We start from the raw sequence: 20450 nt of genomic DNA on the forward strand, positions 1-20450 counted from the left end.
CAAGAAATAGTAAAAACTTATATGATTTACTCATGAAAGTGGCCACTTTCTCATTACTTTCATATATTGTTTTAGTAAGTATCCAAAACATACAAGTTTCATTATATAATTTTTCAAGGGATCTTATATGTGTTTTCACTCTTGTATGCTTTTCATACAAGTTTCACACAAGACAGATACAAACTTTATAAGATTTATATATATCTTTTCCATATGGGTAGGACCGCAGCGCATCCAGTATCAGCAATTAGAAGATCATTTAGGACTCTAAGCAAAGCTGTTTCGGTGCTATGACATGGTTTAAAGGCAGACTGGAATTTATCAATAATGTCATTCGCATCCAAATACGACAGGAGTTGTGAAAAAACTATCCTCTCGAGAATTTTAGACAGGAACGGGAGCTCGGCCTGCAATTAACATAATCATTATAATCAAGGTTCCTTTTTTTAAGAACAGGCTGGACTACGGCATGTGATGCATGCATGTGATTGACCACCGAATTAAAAATTTTAAATAGCGTTCGGGAGTTGTGACCATTAGCCAGGATCATTTTTGATAAGAAAGCCACTTTGGCCAATTTAGCAGCAGTTTGAAATTTTGAGCAGCTAGCACGTAAGATTTCACAGGATACCTGGAGTTTATCTTTTTTCCACCTTCTCTCATCACAGCGGCAGACACGTCGTAAGCCGTGCGTAGAGTCGTTTAACCAGCATTGGGAAAAGGTTGTAGGGCGCTTCATTTTAATAGGTGCAACAGTGTCAAGGATAGAGAAGCATATGGATAACAAGGTGTTTGCAAAGTCTTCAACCATATGAGAGGCAGAACAATCAAAAGTACTGGACGCAGAATTCAGGAAAGACACAGAAAGATTTGCCACAGTTTCAGCATTAACTACAGGTAAAGCAGGAACTCAGGGTGCAGTGCAGTATTATCTAAGTCAACATGACTGGGGAGTGGTCAGAGATCCCCACATTGTTTACATCCTTGATGTGAATGTTCAAGCCATAGGAAAAGACCGAGTCAAGGGTGTGGCCCTTAGCATGGGTAGGTTCATTTACCCACTGAACGAGGTTAAAAGAGTCAGTTAATGCAAGAAAGTCTTTAGCTAACGGGTCGTCCCTACAGCAGACGTGTATATTAAAATCGCCAGTAATAAGAACACAGCCATGTTTAAAAAGAACAGATCCTACAAGGTCGGCAAATTCAGAGATAAAAGTCTTATTGTATTTAGGCAGGCGATTGGCTACTCTGTGTGTTGTAGCCTAAGAGTCAGCCATCTCCAGTAGCTGAGCTTCAAAGCTGGGGTAGGTAGGGGAGGGGCCACCACCTCTGCCAGTGAGCCTCGGTGAGCTAAAAAAGGCACATTCTGGGGGGAGAAGCTCAGAGAAGGGGATGGACTCACCGGGGCAAATCCAGGTCTCCGTTAGGAGTAAAACGTCCAGTCCAGAAGCGAGGAAAAAGTCATTTAAAAGAAAGGTCTTGTTTGCCAGTCACCTGATATTTACTAAAGCCATCCGTGTCCAGGGAGCTAGGTCACCACTGGTAGCCCATCACAGAATGCTTAGGTTGCTGTGATGGACGCCACATCTGGAGGACGTAATCCAGGACCGAACAGGGAGGCATGCCACTGGAAGGGCTGGGTAGGCTTGTAATCCAGCGGGGCAGATCCACGATAGCTAAGCAATTTAGCATCAAAGCGGTCTCCGGAGGAGGGGAGAAAGCGTAGACTATCCTGGCCAGTATTTGGATAATCCGTAGCCCTTGCTTTAAGGTAAGCCTTGAGGCGGACGCGAAGACCACTCCTTTTACCCCGTTTCCTGTAACGTTTCTTGTGCAGGTTGGGAAGGGGTAGGCAGGAAATACTGGTGGAGGAGTCTAGCCGTAACAGGGTGGCGTCACCCAGGTTCAGTGTTGGGAAGGTTACATTTAAAATGTATTTCACTACAGATTACAGAATACATGCCCCAAAATGTATTTTGTAACGTATTCTATTACGTTACTCAATGAGAGTAACGTATTCTGAATACTTTGGATTACTTAATATATTATCATGCTGTTTACAACTACATGAATGTACTATTGCTGTGTGATTTATTACTGTTACTGAAGGTCCGCGGCTCTGAACCGTAGTAAAGGGACGTCTGGCTAATACGTCGGGTTCCGTGTTGGGCTCGTAGCCGAAAACCAGCTTTACTTTGTTCTCTGGGTCAAGTTTTAGACAGAGAGAGGCGTTGAAAGGCTGCTCCAACGGAACTTATTGTTTCAGAGGAAAACACGAACACAGCGTACAGTCAAGTCTTAATAGCTTACTTACAACTGGGCTCGTCAGGCTCTCTGTTTGGCTGCAGTGGTTATTATTATATGCTATATATGCTATAATAATATATGCTTCCAGCTCCTGTTTCTGCTCGATGACAACTCGTACTTTTCTACTCTCCTTTTTCTCCCTCCTCGCTCACAGACACATAACGAGTATGGCAGTCCATTCTCCCTGCAGCACGGACTACACTGCCCATGAGGCTACATTCTTTAGGGCGATGCCTGTAGCATTCTGCCTATTAGCTTAGCACAACAACAACAAAAAGGCACTCTCTCACCCAGGAAACACAGAGAGAGAGAGCGTTACCCTGTAACCATGGCAACCGTAACGCTGCCGCCTGGAACAACAAAACAAACAAAACCTAAACAGTCCTGACCCGCGATAATATGAAACAGGAAAATACCCCTGTGTAATCCATTTATTTCAACAAAGTAACTGTATTCTAAATACCACCTTTTTAAACGGTAACTGTAACGGATACAGTTACTCATATTTTGTGTTTTAAATACGTAACGCGGTACATGTATTCTGTTACTCCCCAACACTGCTCCGGTTCCAATATGGATCCGAGCAATGAGAGTAAGAGAATTGGAGATTTAAAAGCGTTTGTCTGTCGTAGGTTATTAGTGCACAAAATGAGCATGAGCATAAAACCAAAAAAATAACGAGTACTATGCCAAGGTCCAGTAAAAGGGGTAGGGAATGTAAAAAGCAGAGGCACAGACGCGGACGAGGACGGCTTGCCATACACACCGGCGCCATCTTGAGTCCCCGCGAGTACGCCCTCAAATTGCCCACTGCTACCATCCCTGTGAGGAGATGCCGCAAGCATCTCCTAACAGTTCCGAACCCGGAAGTGCAGCAAGGAAGTCCTAAAAACTCCCTGAAAAGCCTTCAGTTGATCCAAAATGCTGCAGCAAGAGTCCTGACAGGGACTAGAAAGAGAGCAGATTTCTCCTGTATTGGCTTCCCTTCATTGGCTTCCTGTTACATCCAGAATTGAATTCAAAATCCTGCTCCTCACATACAAGGTCTTAAATAATCAGGCCCCATCTTATCTCAATGACCTTGTAGTACCATATCACCCTATTAGAGCACTTCGCTCTCACACTGCAGGCCTACTTGTTGTTCCTAGAGTATTTAAAAGTAGAATGGGAGGCAGAGCCTTCAGTTTTCAGGCCCCTCTTCTGTGGAACCAGCTTCCAGTTTGGATTCAGGAGACAGACACTATCTCTGCTTATGCTGCAATAGGTGCCCACATAGCAAAATTGGTATGGCCCCGATCTGGCCCACACATGGCCCACATACCGCAAAGAATGATGGCCCTTTGGTGGTCCAGGTGTCAGCTTTATGTGTACCTTAATCAAGCCATGTAATAACAACATGTGCCGGAACATAATAGTGCTAAAGTCACATGACTAAACTCTGTTCAGACAGTGAACGGACTGATTCTTGTATAGCGCTTTTCTACTCTCCCGGATTACTTAAAGTGCTCTATACAACAGGCCACATTCACCCACCCACACACTTTCTCTAAACTGAGTGCTTCCTAACTACATTCATACACATTCAGACTCTTGACATGCAGACTGGAGGAGCCAGGGATCGAAACACTAACCTTCTGATCAGTAGGTGACCTGCTCTACCTCCTGAGCTACAGCCACCCACTGGCTAAGTTGAGTAAACCGTCACTAGGTTTTGGATAAAGTGTACACTCACAAACCTGCATTTGAAACGTTGGCTACCATAGCAGTATAGTATTGCAACTAGAGATGGACCGATCCGATATTACGTATCGGTCCGATACTGACGTAAATTACTGGATCGGATATCGGAGGGAAATAAAAAATGTAATCCGATCCATTAAATATCAAAAAAACACCTCACAAAACTTGCGACATGACGTAACTCGGCTCATAACCGTAGCACGTCGCAGCAGTATGCGTCAGGTGATAGAGCGGCTGTGTGTATTTGTAGCCTCGCTAGCAATCCGGCATTTCATCTCCAAGGAAGTTATCCCAGAGAGAAGTAAAGCAAGTGTGTAAGTTCATCTCTGAATGTTTGTAAAGCATTCCTGCGTTAAGCTTAACAACCGATATATGGAGCGACTGCCTCTCTCTCTCTCCTGCTGCTACTTCAATCATGAAACTGATCAATGATCAGCTGATCGGCTTTTCTGTCGCTCTTTGTTTTTGGCCCACTTTGCACCAGAAAGAGGAAACCAGCGGCTGAACAACAGCAGCACGTTTAACCTTGATAAGCTGTTGTTAGAATGTATTTAATATTACTTTCTACACCAGGATCGTTTTCTACGTAGCTGACCTGTAACTGTGCAGGGGCGGATCTAGGAAAGTTTAGCCAGGGGGGCCGATAGGGCATTAACAGGGAAAAGGGGGCACAGATATCCAAATTTATGATATCGGTATCGGTATCGTGCCATCTCTAATTGCAACATGGCATTTGGGTCTTCTAACTAAAAAAGGAAAATAGGAACATAAACAGTGGCATCTACGCCAGGCCTGGCCCACATCTGGATGACATACCACTTACCATGCCAGAAGTCAACCAGCAGTCCCGGCTTGATACCAGATCCGGGCCAGACCTGCTTGCTATGTGGGTGTAGGCTGCTGGGGGATTCCCATGATGCACTGGGTGTTTCTTCTTCAGTCAGCTTTTTCACTCACTATGTGTTTATACACCTCTCTGCATTTAATCATTAGTTATTATTAATCTCTGGCTCTCTCCCACAGCATGTCTTTTATCCTGTTTTCCTCCACTCAAATATACAGTAGAAAAGCTCCCAAGCATTTTATTTAATGAGCTGTAATAAAACAGATCGGTTTGACAAGCAGTGCTGACAGAAATAAAGTTGTGGCTGAAGCTTTGTAGTTGTGTGCCATGGTTTCTGAGGTGTGACTCACCTGGAGCCTACTTGCTGCTGCTGCTCTGGTGGAGATGTTGCTGAGGTTGGTGTCGGGGGCTGGACCCTGCACCCCCTCCTCTGACGGTAGGTCGGATAGCATGGGAGAAGGACGGATTCTGATGGTGCTGATGACCGGCTCTTATTGGCTTGGCTATATGAATGCAGGTAACAGGTGAGTTTAGGTAAAGACAAACAGCCTATCACATATCAGACTTGGCCTGTTTTAAGTTATCTTCTCACCGATCTGAGCCGAGTGTCCTTTCCTGAACAGGTTTTTGGACCGCACAGCCTCTTTGATGCGGTCAACTTCCTGTTGGTAGCGTTTGCGATCCCTCACGGCTGACTCTTTTGCATTTTTCAGAGCAGTTTCCAGAGCTTTCACTCGCTCCGCTGTCGCCCGGAGACGTTTCTCCAATTTGGGCAGCTCACAGCGGAGCTCAGCGTTATCCCGAACCAGCTGGAGGAAACAGCTACTGTCAGTTATGTGACTTGAAAGCGTGTTTGTTTATCCACCTTGAGGAATCCCCAGTAAAACACTTCTTTCTTTAATTATTATTTATTAAAGCAGGCGATGAATGATTACATGTTATCATGTACATGGATCCCTTTTGTTCAGAAGACCACAGGCTATAAAGTTGCAGATCAGAGTTCCTCAACTTATCAGTATACAAAGTTTTATATGAGACTGTGCATCTGCCTGATTGATTAAAATTGATGGGGAGAAATCATAGTTTACACTTAATTCTCCCTTCGTCGGTGCCCCAGGCTGGTCCCAGCCTCTCAGCAGTCCGCCTTGTCCAATCCAGGGGAGCAGCACCTACAAACTCTGCTAAACATGTACTAAGTGCTTTTCCCTATTCTCTCACCTTTCACCTAACAGCCTGTTGTCTTAGTGGCCGTGAAAGCAACCCTGACTGAGACGCCAGATGTTGTTTTGTCTCAAGCGGTCCCAAGTGCAGTGTTGGGCAAGTTAATTTGAAAAAGTAATTAATTATAGTTACTAGTTACTTCTTCAAAAAAGTAACTGAGTTACAAGATTCTAAAAGTAATTAATTACTTGGAAGTCACCCCACGTAAAGCTGCTGGACCAGACAACATCCCAGGCAGAGTGCTCAGAGTATGTGCTGAACAGCTGGCAGATGTTCTCACCGACATCTTCAACATCTCTCTGAGCAGTGCCGTCGTTCCCACGTGCTTCAAGGCCACCACCATCGTCCCCGTGCCCAAGAAGTCTTCTGTGTCCTGTCTCAACGACTACCGTCCTGTTGCACTTACACCCACCATCATGAAGTGCTTCGAGCGGCTCGTCATGAGACACATCAAGACCCTGCTGCCCCCCTCACTGGACCCACTGCAATTTGCGTACCGCCATAACCGCTCAACGGACGACGCCATCTCCACTGCACTCCATCTTGCCCTCACACACTTGGACAAGAAGGACTCACACGTTCGAATGCTGTACATAGATTTCAACTCAGCATTCAACACGATCATCCCCCAACAACTGATCGGAAAGCTGAGCCTGTTGGGCCTGAACACCTCCCTCTGCAACTGGATCCTGGACTTTCTGACCGGAAGGCCTTAGTCAGTACGGATCGGGAACTGCACCTCCAGCACCACCACACTGAGCACTGGGGCCCCACAAGGCTGTGTGCTCAGTCCTCTGCTGTTCACACTGCTGACTCATGACTGTGTAGCAACACACAGTTCAAATCACATCATTAAGTTCGCTGATGACACGACCGTGGTGGGTCTCATTAGCAAGAACGACGAGTCAGCGTACAGAGAGGAAGTGCAGAGGCTAACGGACTGGTGTAAAGACAACAACCTGTCTCTGAATGTTGACAAGACAAAAGAGATGGTTGTTGACTTTAGGGCTGCTACGATTAGTCGACTAGTCACGATTACGTCGACTATCAAAATCGTCGATGACTGATTTAATAGTCGACGCGTCCTTTAAAGCTTTGTAAGATCACAACAGACGCAGGAATAAGTAGTAGGATTTAAGAGTGTAATAACGAACGAGACAGAAGATGGCAGCACTGCATGTACAAGGATGCCAGCTGCTGTTAAACCCCGAAGAAGAAGAAGCTGTGTCCCAGAATTCATAGCGCAGCCCAGCTCAGTTTCCAACAATGGCGGCAGCTAGTTAGTTTTAATATTACTCTTATTATTCTTTCTGGGTCACAAAATAAACGTTTAACATATTTTCAGGCGAGAATGTAGCTGTGTAAACCTCAAATATCTGCTCAGTTTATCAAGACACCACATATTTTCAAAAGCGCTCCGACGTTTTCGGAGACGTCTGTTACCCACTAGCTCGATAGCTCGCTGGGGGCAAGGCTAACTAGATCCCGTGAGAACACCGGACTCCCGGCAAATCGTTTTCAAACCCACCGCCGTCTTTCGCTACTCGAGTTAAATATATATAAGGCACTTAGATAACTTAAAAATGATATTTTGTTATTTGTTCCTGAGTAAATCGGCTTGGCTGAGATTAAAGTTATAGTTTTTGCACAGCTGAATAAACGTCAAGCAGACAACTGATTATCAGAAATGTGAGATGCTCGAGAATATACTCCGGTGTCCTGTTATATTTTAGATAGCAAGGAGTTTATTAAACTTCACCGAAACAATCTGCAAATTTCATCCAAATTTAATAAAGTATCATCTTGTCTTTATTTTTAGTTAGCACATACCTTAAACACTTAAAACTGTAAGCTAATGATAGTTATATAAGAGCAGATGAATGCTGGTGCAGTAAGCTGTACGTTTTACGTCCAATGGATGCATGATCTGATTAGTCGACTAATCGCAAAAATAATCGGTGACTAGTCGATTATCAAAATAATCGTTTGTGGCAGCCCTAGTTGACTTTAGGAGGACACGAGGCGACCATTCACCGCTGAGCATCAACGGCTCCTCTGTGGAGATCGTCGACAGCACCAAATTCCTGGGCGTCCACCTGGAGAAGGACCTCGGCTGGTCCCTCAACACCAGCTCCCTGCACAAGAAAGCCCAACAGCGTCTCTTCTTTCTGAGAAGACTGAGAAAGGCCCAGCTTCCACCACCGATCCTGACCACCTTCTATAGAGAAACTATCGAGAGCATCCTGAGCGGCTGCATCACTGTCTGGTTTGGGAACTGTGCCATATCGGACCGCAAGACCCTACAGCGGATAGTGGGAACAGCAGAGAAGATCATCGGGGTCTCTCTCCCCTCTATTGAGGACATCTACACCACACGCTGCATTCGCAAAGCCACCAGCATTGTGGCTGATCGGACACACCCCTCTCACACACTCTTGCCATCTGGAAAAAGGTACCGAAGCATTCGGGCACACACATCCAGACTGTGCAACAGCTTTTTTCCACAAGCCATCCGTCTCCTCAGCAAAAAGGGACTGGACTGATAAACACACACGCGCGCACACACACACACACACACACACACACACACACACACACAATCACTCAGCTTAACTCAACTACCTCAAAACATTGAGACTGGACTGACTAATCAACACAAGCGCAAACACACTGACCTACACCACCAAACTATCGTACACACCAACCTGTAAATGCTCTTTTGCACTACATTATTACTGGACTTTTTGCACTACATTATTACTGGACTTTTTGCACTAACTTCTTTACTTCCTAATTTTTGCTGCTACACTAAGGAATGTTTACTGTTCCCCCACTACCTCAACTTATCATCACAAAACCTTATTATTATGTTACGTTGTGTTTTTTTGTCACACTGTCACTTTGTTGCTCTTGTTTGCACATTTGCACGTGCACTTTGTTGTCTGCTGTCTGTTAACAAAAAAAAAAAAGAAAAAAAAAAAAGTCTTCCTTAGATAGTTAGTTTTTGTTAATTTATGTTGTAATTTATGTTAGGTCAGTCTGTCTTGTCTCTGCTAGCCAGCTAACTAGGCCTCTTAGTTAGCTAGTTTAGTGTTTTCTGTTAATTTATGTTGTAAATTTATGTTGCATGTAGCACCTTGGTCCTGGAGGAACGTTGTTTCGCTTCACTGTGTACTAACTGTATATGGTTGAAGTGACAATAAAGCCAACTTGACTTGACTTGACAAGTAACTATTGCGTTACTTTTAAAAAAAAATGTTTAACCCTCTGGGGTCCAGGGTATAATTGGCCATTTTTAACTACTTCTGATGTTTCCTCCACATTTCACCTTTAAAAACTATTTACATTGCCTTGTTTGGTATCATCCTTTTCAGCACAACCTCACGTGTCTGAATTTACAGTTATGTTTTCATTTTGACAGACTGTATTAACACAATTGATCTAAAATCAGACAAAAAACATACAATCCGAGTAGAAAAAGTTAAATTTTTTACTGTGACAACCAAAAACATGTTTAATGAATCATATTTCATAACTTTAAATGCAAATATAAATTGTCAATTTTAAAATCATATGCACAAGTTTTCCAAAGTTATTTGCAGCCATTTACCTTTTACCTTTTTTAAATAACCATTTCAAACTATTTACAGAACAATCAGGTGTTCTTCAATAAGATGCCACAAATTATTTGTGCCACTCCAAAAAAAATAATTTCTGTCCACTATAAAGGAGAACCTAACAGCCTGATACCTGCAGGTCTGACAGCAGCAGGTGTATCACTCCTGTTTCTACCTGGAGACAGCAGTCGCCTCATTGTTCTGACACACAACACAAAACTATCCACAACACTACACACTAACTACACACGACAACACATTAACTACACACTCCAAACACGCTAAACGTCACAAATCTCTCACATCTTAAAACTCTCTCTCTCTCCCTCTTTTTCTGCTGTCTCTCTCTCTCTCTCTCTCTCGCCGTCACTCCTAAAACTTCCCCTGTTTTGGGTTTTTTTTGGGGGGGGGGGGGTTTTGCTCATAAGCAGAGAGTGCTTGCTAGCGCTGTCCTTAGACAGTGAATGTGACGAAACTATTGAGGAAAAAACACGCGTATATATTGTTTATCATGAGTCTGGTTTTACGTGGCATATCAGCACAATTTAAAAACTGGTATATACAGAGGTGGGTAGGGTTAGGGTTAACCCTAACCCTATTTACTCAGTTACATTTACTTAAGTTTTTGAAAAAACATGTACTTCTAAAGTACCTTTTTGCAAGATACTTTTTACTTTTACTTGAGTACATTTGTGAAGAAGAAACTGTACTTTTACTCCGCTACATTTGCAAAATTCGACTCGTTACTTTTTAAAAACTAATTAGTTTAACACATTAGATAACATGCTGCCAGTGGAGTTTCCGGTAACTTTTTTACCAATCAGATGTGGCCATGCAGTCATGACCAGTTTGAAACTGTGGCGGGCAGAGCGGCCCAAGCGTTTCAAAGTAGTGGACACACGGAAAGAAGAAACATGAAAACATCGCAGAGCCAATTGTCTACGCTAGAGCTGAAGAGGATGAACAGCCTTGGCCTCACATACAAAGAATGTTTCGCTTAAAAGCAGCACAAAAGAACAGCTATGTCGTCAGTGTCGGTGTCTTCAGTGAGAGCCAAAACAAACCAACTTTTCAGCGTGAAAAAACTCAACTCATGTAACCTGAGGAAACGGTAAGTTTTCTCTAAATATCTTTTTAGCTGTGGTTAGCTGGATGTCAGTCTTATGTTACAGCAGCTGTGTCGAGCTCAAGCTGCGAGTCATATTTTCGGCGCTACGTTGTAGTGAGATAAGTTTGTGGGTGTTTTGTGCAGCTTTAGCTGTCCTTTTAACTGCTCGCTGGTTAGCTAGCGTGAGCTATAAGCTAACAACTAGCCTGGTTAATGACGCTAGAGTTCCACGCACATGCAAACAGCTCGTCTCTACTGCTTTAACTGTTAAAACAGAAGGCAATACTGCGGCTGACAGGGTTTATTATGTGAAACAGCAGCTTGTTGAGTTTAAACAGTCTGCATTAAGCTGGGCAAACACTGCGATTTTTTTCAGTCACGTTATTCCGCTCCTGCTCAAACTGTACAATTGAATCTCAGGGGTTAGAAGTTCATAGGTCACGATGCAGGGTCTCACACTATACGGCCTGATGCTCTGATGCGACCTGAGTGCTCAAACTGTGCGTCCATAACATGAAGCTTATCATACAAAATCTGTCCCTCGCTCTCCCTCTCTCTGTCTTACAGACACACACACACACACACACTCACACCACCACTGTCAACTTTGCTAAATTACTAATGAAAAACATTGACCAGGCAGCTGTGATTGAGCAGCAATGTCCATCCAACTCTTTTCGTGGTTGTTGTAGTCGTGATAATTTTGTGAGGCCACATTGAAAAGCCTCGGATACGGAAGCGTAGAGCTGCCACCGGGGCAAAAGAAAAATAGAAAGGTATATTGTTCTAACAATATACCTTTCACGTTTGAACAATATAATATCACGTTATTACAATATACATAATTATCACGTTCGTACAATATAAATATTATATAGGCTACATCGCAGCTCCAGTCACGCTTCCATCACCGTCTTTCTCGTCTTTCCCCAGAGTAACAGCCAAACAGGAGGACCTATTGGCTAGCACTGCTTAGCCTTGCACGCATTCTTATTTTAAACCTAATCTGGAATTCATTGCAAACTGTTTGTGCGGGATATGAATGACAAGATTTTGTTTTTCTACAAGAGTTAGTAAAAAACATCTCCAGTGTGATCAAATCTTCTTGCCAAACATCTGCAGCTTGGCAGTGTATACAGCACTATAATGACCAGACCTAATTCTTTTGAAAACCATACATCTTTCCACAGGTCTCCACTTCATCAGACATCACCTAGACACAGAGCTGGATGAGGCCAGCACAAACAGCAGCCTAACCGACTAAGATGATGGATCCATGGGGTCAGGAAAGCCAGAAGCAGGGGAGCTGGAGAGGTACCTTTCATGTCCATTCACTGGAGGTGTGGATCTATTGCATGGCGTTCCTCACATCAAGAAGCTGTCAATCAAAATCAATACAGCTCTTCCTGCATCTGGAGCTTGTGAAGGCCTTCTTAGTCATGCAGGACTCCTGTTCACTGCTAAACAGTTACAGCTTCACAGAAAGAACCTTGAGAGCAAACTGCTGCTGAAGCTTAACCATCACCTCACTGAGTGAAGAAATGGCACATTTTTGCTAAATATGCAGAAATAGATGCACACTAGGGGTGCAACGATACACAAAATTCATGGTTCGGTTCGATACTTTGGTGTCACGGTTCGATATTTTTTCGATACAAAAAAAAAAAAAAAAAAAAAAATGTTCATGCCTTTTTAATTTGTCATTTATTAAATTTTCACGGCACATTCCGCACCACATCTCTGTGCGTTCATCATTTGTTTGAAGCCAGCTCACCTCCAGCAAATACTTTTTCGAGAATACGCGCTTCTTTTGTGGTTCGGACTCCTTCTGACATTTCTTTGGAGGTGGAGGAACATCACAGTAATTGCTTAAAGGAGCTTCTTCGACATCTTTAAGAGTTCTAAACAAATGTCTGTCCTCCTCCTGAAAAGCTTATGTACGCAAACACGCGTTGCAACTTCTTGTGCGCGTTTTTTATTTTGACAGCGAATGCGCACCTGCGGACCACTTATGTGCAGCCCTGGTTATTTAGCTTGTCATATTGCAGCCACAGAAATTCTTTTGTCCATGAAACCATAAAGCTGCACTTTCTTTTTGCCTTATAGTCTGATTTGTCATAACTTTGTACAGCATTGTACAGCGTTCGAACAGTGCATGGGCCTCTCCGCTTCACATGGTGCCCAAATCGGATGGTCAGTGGCGGCCATGCGGAGATTTCCGCCGTTTAAATAATGCCACGGAGAATGACCGTTACCCCATCCCCCACATTCAGGATTTTTCTGCCAATCTCGCCGGAACGTCGATTTTTTCTAAAATTGACTTGCTGCGGGGGTATCACCAAGTTCCCGTGCGTGTCGAAGACGTTCCTAAAACCGCTGTCATTACCCCCTTCGGCTTGTTCGAGTTTTTGCGCATGCCGTTTGGCCTGAAAGGTGCCGCCCAGACCTTTCAGCGGCTGATGGACTCCGTTTTGCGTGGGTTGCCGTTCGTTTTTGTTTATCTGGACGATATATTGGTGGCCAGCTGCTCAGCGAGCCAGCACGAGTCCCATCTGCGCCAGGTTTTCCAGCGTTTGGCAGCGCACGGCCTGATCATCAACCCTTCCAAGTGCCAGTTTGGGTTGCCTGTTCTGGATTTCCTCGGGCACCGCATTTCCGCTGAAGGTGTGGTTCCGTTGCCCGACAGAGTCCAGGCCGTTTCGGCTTTTCCGCGTCCCACGTCGGTGAAGGCGTTGCAGGAGTTCTTGGGGATGATAAATTTTTACAACCGCTTTCTCCCCAGAGCTGCCCACCTGCTACAGCCACTCTATGCTGCCTTAAAAGGTAAGACAGCCAAAGATCCGGTTGACTGGCTGCCGGAACGAGTCCATGCGTTTTCCGCAGCCAAGTCCGCGCTGGCTGACGCCGCCCTGCTGGCCCACCCGCTTCCGTCGGCGGAGATCGCGTTGACCACCGACGCGTCCGACGTGGCAGACCGTTTTTGACAGGGAGTTGCTGGCCCTGCACCTCGCGACACAACATTTTCGTTTTTTCCTCGAGGGTCGCAACTTTACTGCGTACGTTGACCACAAACCTTTGACGTTTACGATGTCCAAGGTCTCTGACCCATGGAGCGCACGCCAGCAGCACCAGTTGGCACCCATTTCAGAGTTTACCACAGACATTCAGCATGTGGCTGGTAAGTCCAATCACGTCGCTGACTGTCTCCCACGTGTGTTGGTTTCTCCGGTGTATGTCGGCGTCGACTACGCTGCCATGGCCGCCGAGCAACGTGCTGACCCGGACGTCCTTGCCCTTCAGTCAACAAAAACGGGCCTCGTGCTGGAGGACACCCCGGTGTGGGACGGCGGTCCGCACCTTCTTTGCGACGTTTCCACCGGCCGCCCCCGCCCGGTGGTTCCCCTTTCATGGCGTCGTCGTGTTTTTGACTCGGTGCATGCCCTCTCTCATCCCGGCGTCCGGGCCTCGGTCAAGCTGGTCAGCGCCAGGTTTGTTTGGCCGGGCCCTCGGGCGGCGGTTTGTATCCCATGCCAACGCTCGAAAATCCACCGGCACACACAGGCACCCCTCGAACCTTTCCGTGTCCCGGGTAGGCGTTTCGATCACGTTCATGTGGACCTGGTTGGTCCCTTGCCGCAGTCACAGGGTTTCACGCACCTTTTGACTGTGGTGGACCGCACAACCAGGTGGCCGGAGGCAGTACCCCTGGCGTCCACGACAGCGGTGACGGTGGCCAGGGCATTTTTTTCAACGTGGGTTTCACGTTTCGGTCCCCCTGCTGACATTACCTCGGACACGGGCCCCCAGTTTGTTTCTGAGCTTTGGTCTGCTATGGCTGACGGCCTGGGGGTCAAGGTCCACCGCACCACAGCATACCACCCGCAAGCTAACGGGATGTGCGAACGGTTTCACCGGTCACTTAAGGCCGCGCTCCGGGCTTCCTTAACAAGTGGCGACTGGGTCGACCGTCTTCCATGGGTTTTGCTGGGATTGCGTAGCGCGGTTAAAGAAGACCTCGGGGTTTCCCTGGCTGAACTGGTCCTCGGCCAGCCTCTACGGGTCCCCGGGGAATTCTTACTTGAGAGCCCTCCCCCATGTTTCGATACCTCTTTGTTGCCTTTTCGCCCCCCAAGTGACTCATTTCCTGTTCCTGGTCCTTTGCACCACTGCCTGCCTGTTCCGAGTTCGTTGGACTCTGCTCGTTTCGTTTTTGTCAGGCACGATGCCCATAGGACTCCGCTGCGTCCACCATATGACGGGCCATACAGGGTTCTTAAACGAGGCAACAAACATTTCATTTTGGACTTTGGCGGTCGGCAGGAGGTTGTCTCTGTTGACAGACTTAAGCCTGCACATGTTATGCAAGAGGATCAGGTGATTGTTGGGTTTTTCTCTGTATGTATGAAGCGCCTTGAGGCGACTTTTGTTGTGATTTGGCGCTATATAAATAAAATTGAATTGAATTGAATTGGTCCCGGCCCAGGCCCCTCGCCGCAGCCGCCCACCTGCCACCGGGCTGATGGATTCTGTTTTTTTCCCCCCAGGAGCGACCCAAAATCAACGGAGTCCGAGTCGTCTGCAGCTTTTTCTGACCGCCAGTGCCAGCCTCGCTCCCGGGCTGGGTTGCCCTCTGTCAGTTCCCCACCCCCCCGGTTCAGCCGTTCCGGCCGTTTGCTTAAGCCCCGGGTCCTGGACTAGTTCTGCTGGGTGTTGTGTGGTGGACCACTAGAGGGCTCCACTCACACCCAGTGTATAGGAAGTGTGTTCCTGTGTTTTGTGGCGCGATATGCGCAGTTGATGTTGGAGACGAACAAAGGAGTGAGAACTGAGAGCTCTGTGTCGTTGATGCTTACCTCCACAGTTGATAAAATAAATTAAAAAATTTTGTATTGTTCGATACATATGCGTACCGAAAGCACTGTATCGAACGGTTCAATATCGATACGAGTATCGTTGCACCCCTAATGCACACCCATACAATTTATGGTAAACTGAGCTGCCTTGTATGAACATATGTTGAAGATGCCTCGCTCTGTTTTCTCTGAGGCTGCTGTGCCATTTGGAGCAAAGATGAATATAAAGTTTACAGCATATCTTGTCACTGGAAATTGTTTGCACTGTTTATATGTTTATATTATTTACTGTAGGTATTGGTGAAAAAAGCTTTATGTTGTGAAAAACTGAAATCTGGAAAAATTTTTGTTGATCTTTTTACATATATTCCTGTTGAAAATACTAAAATTTGTATATTTATTTATTTTTGTTTGTCTGATAGCATTTATTTATAAAATAAATCAGACATTTCAAACAGTTACTCGCTACTTGAGTAGTCTTTTCACCAAGTACTTTTTTACTCTTACTTGAGTAACATTTTTGAAGACTACTTTTCACTTTTACTTGAGTAATAATATTTTAAAGTAATGCTACTCTTACTTGAGTACAATTTTTGGATACTCGACCCACCTCTGGGTATATATCACCTTGTTGCTTTGTCTTTAAGTGGTCATGTGATTGGCTTACCACGACTACTTTATTCTTCCTCAGTCAAACAGCAGCACTCATGCGATTGTTTTGCACCCTTATCTGCAGGTGTTGTGAGAAAAAGTGATCATCAGGCAGAAAGTGATTGCTGTCAGCGGGAACGTGCGGAGCTGCTGAAAGCTGTAGCGCCCACATTACTTACAGCTATTTCCATGCAACTGATATAAGATGTGGTCAACTGAACACAGCTTCAACTGTCTGTTTGTTGAAAAATAGTAACGCCACCGCATTTTCTTGTTAGTAACGGTAACTGCGTTACGATAGAAATAGTAATTAGTTAGATTAGTCGTTACTGAAAAAACTAACGGCGTTACTTGTAATCACATGCCGTTATTCCCATCACTGCTTAAGTCTCCACCTTATCATAGGACTTAGTGTCCCTTCACCTGGAAGCTTCTACACTGTCTACACGTCTAAATTCTTAGGCTTTTATGCACTATTATACCTGAGAGACTGCTTCTCATTCACATGGTCACACAGAGGATCACAGCTGGAGACACAAGCTTCACTGCAGGAGCTGTACTCTGTCATATTTCAAGAAATAATTGCCAACAAACAACATCAGCAAACATCCAATCACAGAGTGACCTATCAATGACAGACCCACACTAAAGATCCTGGTTTTAAAAACTGAAGCACAAACTTCCAATGGGGGAGACACCAGTTGAGGGTGACTCTGTGGGTAGGGCTTAGAGACTAGGTGAGAATCACTCACCTGCTTGTGGACCCTGCTGAGCTGCTCCAAGTTATTTTCTAAGAAGATGATCCTCTGTCTCTGAGCCAAACTGCCACCAGCCTCATCGCTGTCATTCTCTGAACTCTGATCATGACAATAACACATGAGACTTTATCACTGGACAGACACACACACACACACACACACACACACACACACACACACACACACACAATGATCCCTAAAACTCCTCACAAAATGGACTGAGGCAGATCAGTTAGGTTAACATCAGTGGAAATGCAATTTCGCAATGGTACTCTTTAAACTTTATTAAATTTGAATGTAAATAAGCTGGAAAATGATAAATGAGCTTATTGTAAACCTGGAGCAGCGACAGCATTCAAAGCAGGAAGTGACATCAGCGATTGTGTGACGAATCAAAGCTCTGCTGCTCTGAATCTCAAAGTAAAGCTACTTTTTATTCTTACATTCTTGATTCGAGCTCCGATGTCGTCGATGAAGAGTTTGCGAAGGTCGTTGAGCATCTGCAGCTCTTTGGCCTGTTGGAGGAAACAGAGACTCAGCTGGTCTCACATCAGCAGTAAGAGATTTTGGACTTTATCATTTTGCTTCTGTACATCATCACAGAGGAAACCAAGAATCCAGCATGTGAGTGAAGAGTAGACTTTCAGACATTTAACAAAAGTATACCCAGGAACTAAACACTACTCACCCTCTCCACAGCAGCACCATTTGTGGTGAGGTCTGTGTGGTGATCTTTGCCGGGCCTCCTGAAATCACTCTCTTTCATTTTGTCCACATTGATTGTGACTTTTGGATCTACACCTGACTTCAAGCTGCTTCATGTCCTTTCTGTAAACGGACTAAACACCGTAACTGATGGGACCGAGCACTGACATGTCATCTGGAAACCACAATGGTGCTGGATCTGACTGTACAGTCATGTGTAAACAGTCTAAACAGCAGCGAGCTCAGGACACACCCCTGAGGTGTGCTGACTGAGATGGTTTTTCATCTGTGGCTGCCATTTTGAATTCAAAATCCTGCTCCTCACATACAAGGTCTTAAATAATCAGGCCCCATCTTATCTTAATGACCTTGTAGTACCATATCACCCTATTAGAGCACTTCGCTCTCACACTGCAGGCCTAGTTGTTGTTCCTAGAGTATTTAAAAGTAGAATGGGAGGCAGAGCCTTCAGTTTTCAGGCCCCTCTTCTGTGGAACCAGCTTCCAGTTTGGATTCAGGAGACAGACACTATCTCTACTTTTAAGATTAGGCTTCAAACAATTCAATTCAGGATGTAGAACTCATGACTGTGAAATGTCTCCCATTCTATTCACCTTCTCAGTTTTTGGAGATTTTTGTCATAGCAGCCTGCATAGCACCGCATGCTAATGCTAACAACGCACTGAAGGAGCTACACCATCACATCAGCTCACTTCAGAATAAGCACCTGGAAGGTTTTTAGGTAGTGGCTGGGAATTTTAACCACTTAAACCTGACAGACATCTTACCAAGGTTTTATCAGCATGTCACCATACCGACACGGGGAAATAACACGCTGGACCATGTTTATACCAACATGCGAGATGCATACAGAGCAGTACCCCGCCCCCACCTCAGCCTCTCCGACCACATCTGTATTATGCTGGTCTCTGCCTACCATCCCCAACTACGACGCTCCAAACCACACTAAAAACCATCACTGTGTGCCCCAGTGACGGTGACTCTGCACAGGGTGGGGCCACTTGCCCCTCCCTTCCTTCCCTCCCCATCTCCAGCTGCCTCCCTCTTCCCGCTCCACCACAATCACCCACACATGCAGGGCCTTTGGGTAAAGGTGTGTCACCAGGGGTCAGGGGAGGCATCCCCCCCTCTGTCCCCTTCTGGCCGCCTGTGCCTTAATTTTATCCCACAACTTAGACATTCACATTACTCACACTCTCATAACACATACATATAGGACCTTGGGGGCGGGCACGCTACACGGCATCCAGAAGACCAGCAGGGTGTACAACCTCACCCCTGGCGTCGTTGCCCACCTCTCAATCTGCCCCCCCCCCCATTCTCTGTTGCCAGGGGCCTCCCTACTGCTGCGGAGTCGGGGCGGTCTGCTTCTCTCCACCCCAGGGAAAAGGGTAACACCACCTGGGTCTGGGTGCAGTTTCCCCCTCCAGGGGCAAGGGTACCTAGACCCGGTTCTTAGAGTACGCTTGGGGAGTGTGATTGTGTGTACAGTGTCTCTTTGTGTCTGTCTCCATGTTGGTTGAGTGTTGAGTAATTGCATATGAGAGGGCACATCTCAGGCCCTCCAAGGTATGGAGGCCTATCTCCCCCCCACCACATCCCCTGCCAGTGGCAGACGCCCTCAGACATCGGTGCGTTGGTGGGTCTTTGTGTCCGGGGATGGGCGTCCAGGTACACACCGGCTCACTCCTTGGTGGCTGCTTGTCGGGGCCTGGAGCCTGGGGCTCGCTCGGGCCACTTCGGAGGTGGGGTGCCCTCGGCCTCTCGGCCTGGGGCTCGGTCACTCAGGCGCAGCTGGCTGCCGGCGGAGCTCACGGGTACGTCACTGCAACCCCCCCTGGCTTCTGCTCCGCGGCTGCTAAGTGACCCCTCATCTGGGACTCTCCTCAGCTCTTTCTGGGACAGTGGCACGGCTGCCCCTCTGTTGGTCTTCCTTAGTGTCTTGTGCTCTGAGGGCCTCTGGATGTCTGGAGCCTGGATCTCCTCCATACCTGCTTCAAGCCCTGGAGGACGAGGCTGTGGCCCCCCCACACCCTCTAGCAGATCATTACATGAAGGAACCTGTTAAATACAAGCGCGCTCACAGGTGTACACACGGGTGCTCACACCCACAAACTACACCCTTTTTGGCTCCTACCTCAAAGCACACTGTGCGCTGTCGATCTTACGTGCTGCACAATAATGTTTAATATTTAATATTTACTGTTATATTCACATAGATCGTCGCGATGATGTTGTTTATTATATTGCTCTCTTTTTTTGCTTGTTTTCTCTTTTTTCTTTCTCAACAGGTGATCCAGGTGATTGTATTTTTTGTCTGTTGTTTTTGTTTTTTGCCCTTTATCACCGTTCATCTTCCCCGCTGTTTTTCTTTCCCTCTTTCTTTCTCCCTTTTCTTTTCCCCAGTCAAGTCTGTCCCAAGTGTAGCAAGTGAAAATAAAATAAACAATAAAAGCAAAGGTGAATCAAATAGACCAACACGGCAAGGCTGGGATGGTCCATTTGGTAAAGTAAATCCGTTGGGCATCTTTCTTTGCCTTTAGACAATAATTCTGATGGCAAAAGAACCAAACGGGACAGGCGGGAAAGAAAACAAAGAAGAAGTCCATGCCCTGCTGAAAGCCG

The 20450-nt window shown here is 45.8% G+C and overlaps 1 protein-coding gene across 1 annotated transcript in view; it reads right to left on the reverse strand.

The window, feature by feature from the left end:
• Window positions 1–20450, reverse strand: part of LOC146370116 (kinesin heavy chain-like) — a 53351-nt gene that overhangs the window by 5875 nt on the left and 27026 nt on the right. The window contains exons 22-25 of the mRNA XM_084908880.1: window positions 17543–17614; window positions 17094–17198; window positions 5484–5700; window positions 5242–5394 (exon numbers count right to left, since the gene is read on the reverse strand). Of these exons, the coding sequence (XP_084765006.1) occupies window positions 5249–5394; window positions 5484–5700; window positions 17094–17198; window positions 17543–17614 (540 nt within the window). The 3' untranslated portion in view covers window positions 5242–5248. The remainder of the gene's footprint in view (window positions 1–5241; window positions 5395–5483; window positions 5701–17093; window positions 17199–17542; window positions 17615–20450) is intronic.

Source organism: Perissodus microlepis, chromosome 16, assembly GCF_051167445.1.
Source record: "Perissodus microlepis isolate ML-2025 ecotype Zambia chromosome 16, ASM5116744v1, whole genome shotgun sequence".
NCBI lineage: Eukaryota > Metazoa > Chordata > Actinopteri > Cichliformes > Cichlidae > Perissodus > Perissodus microlepis.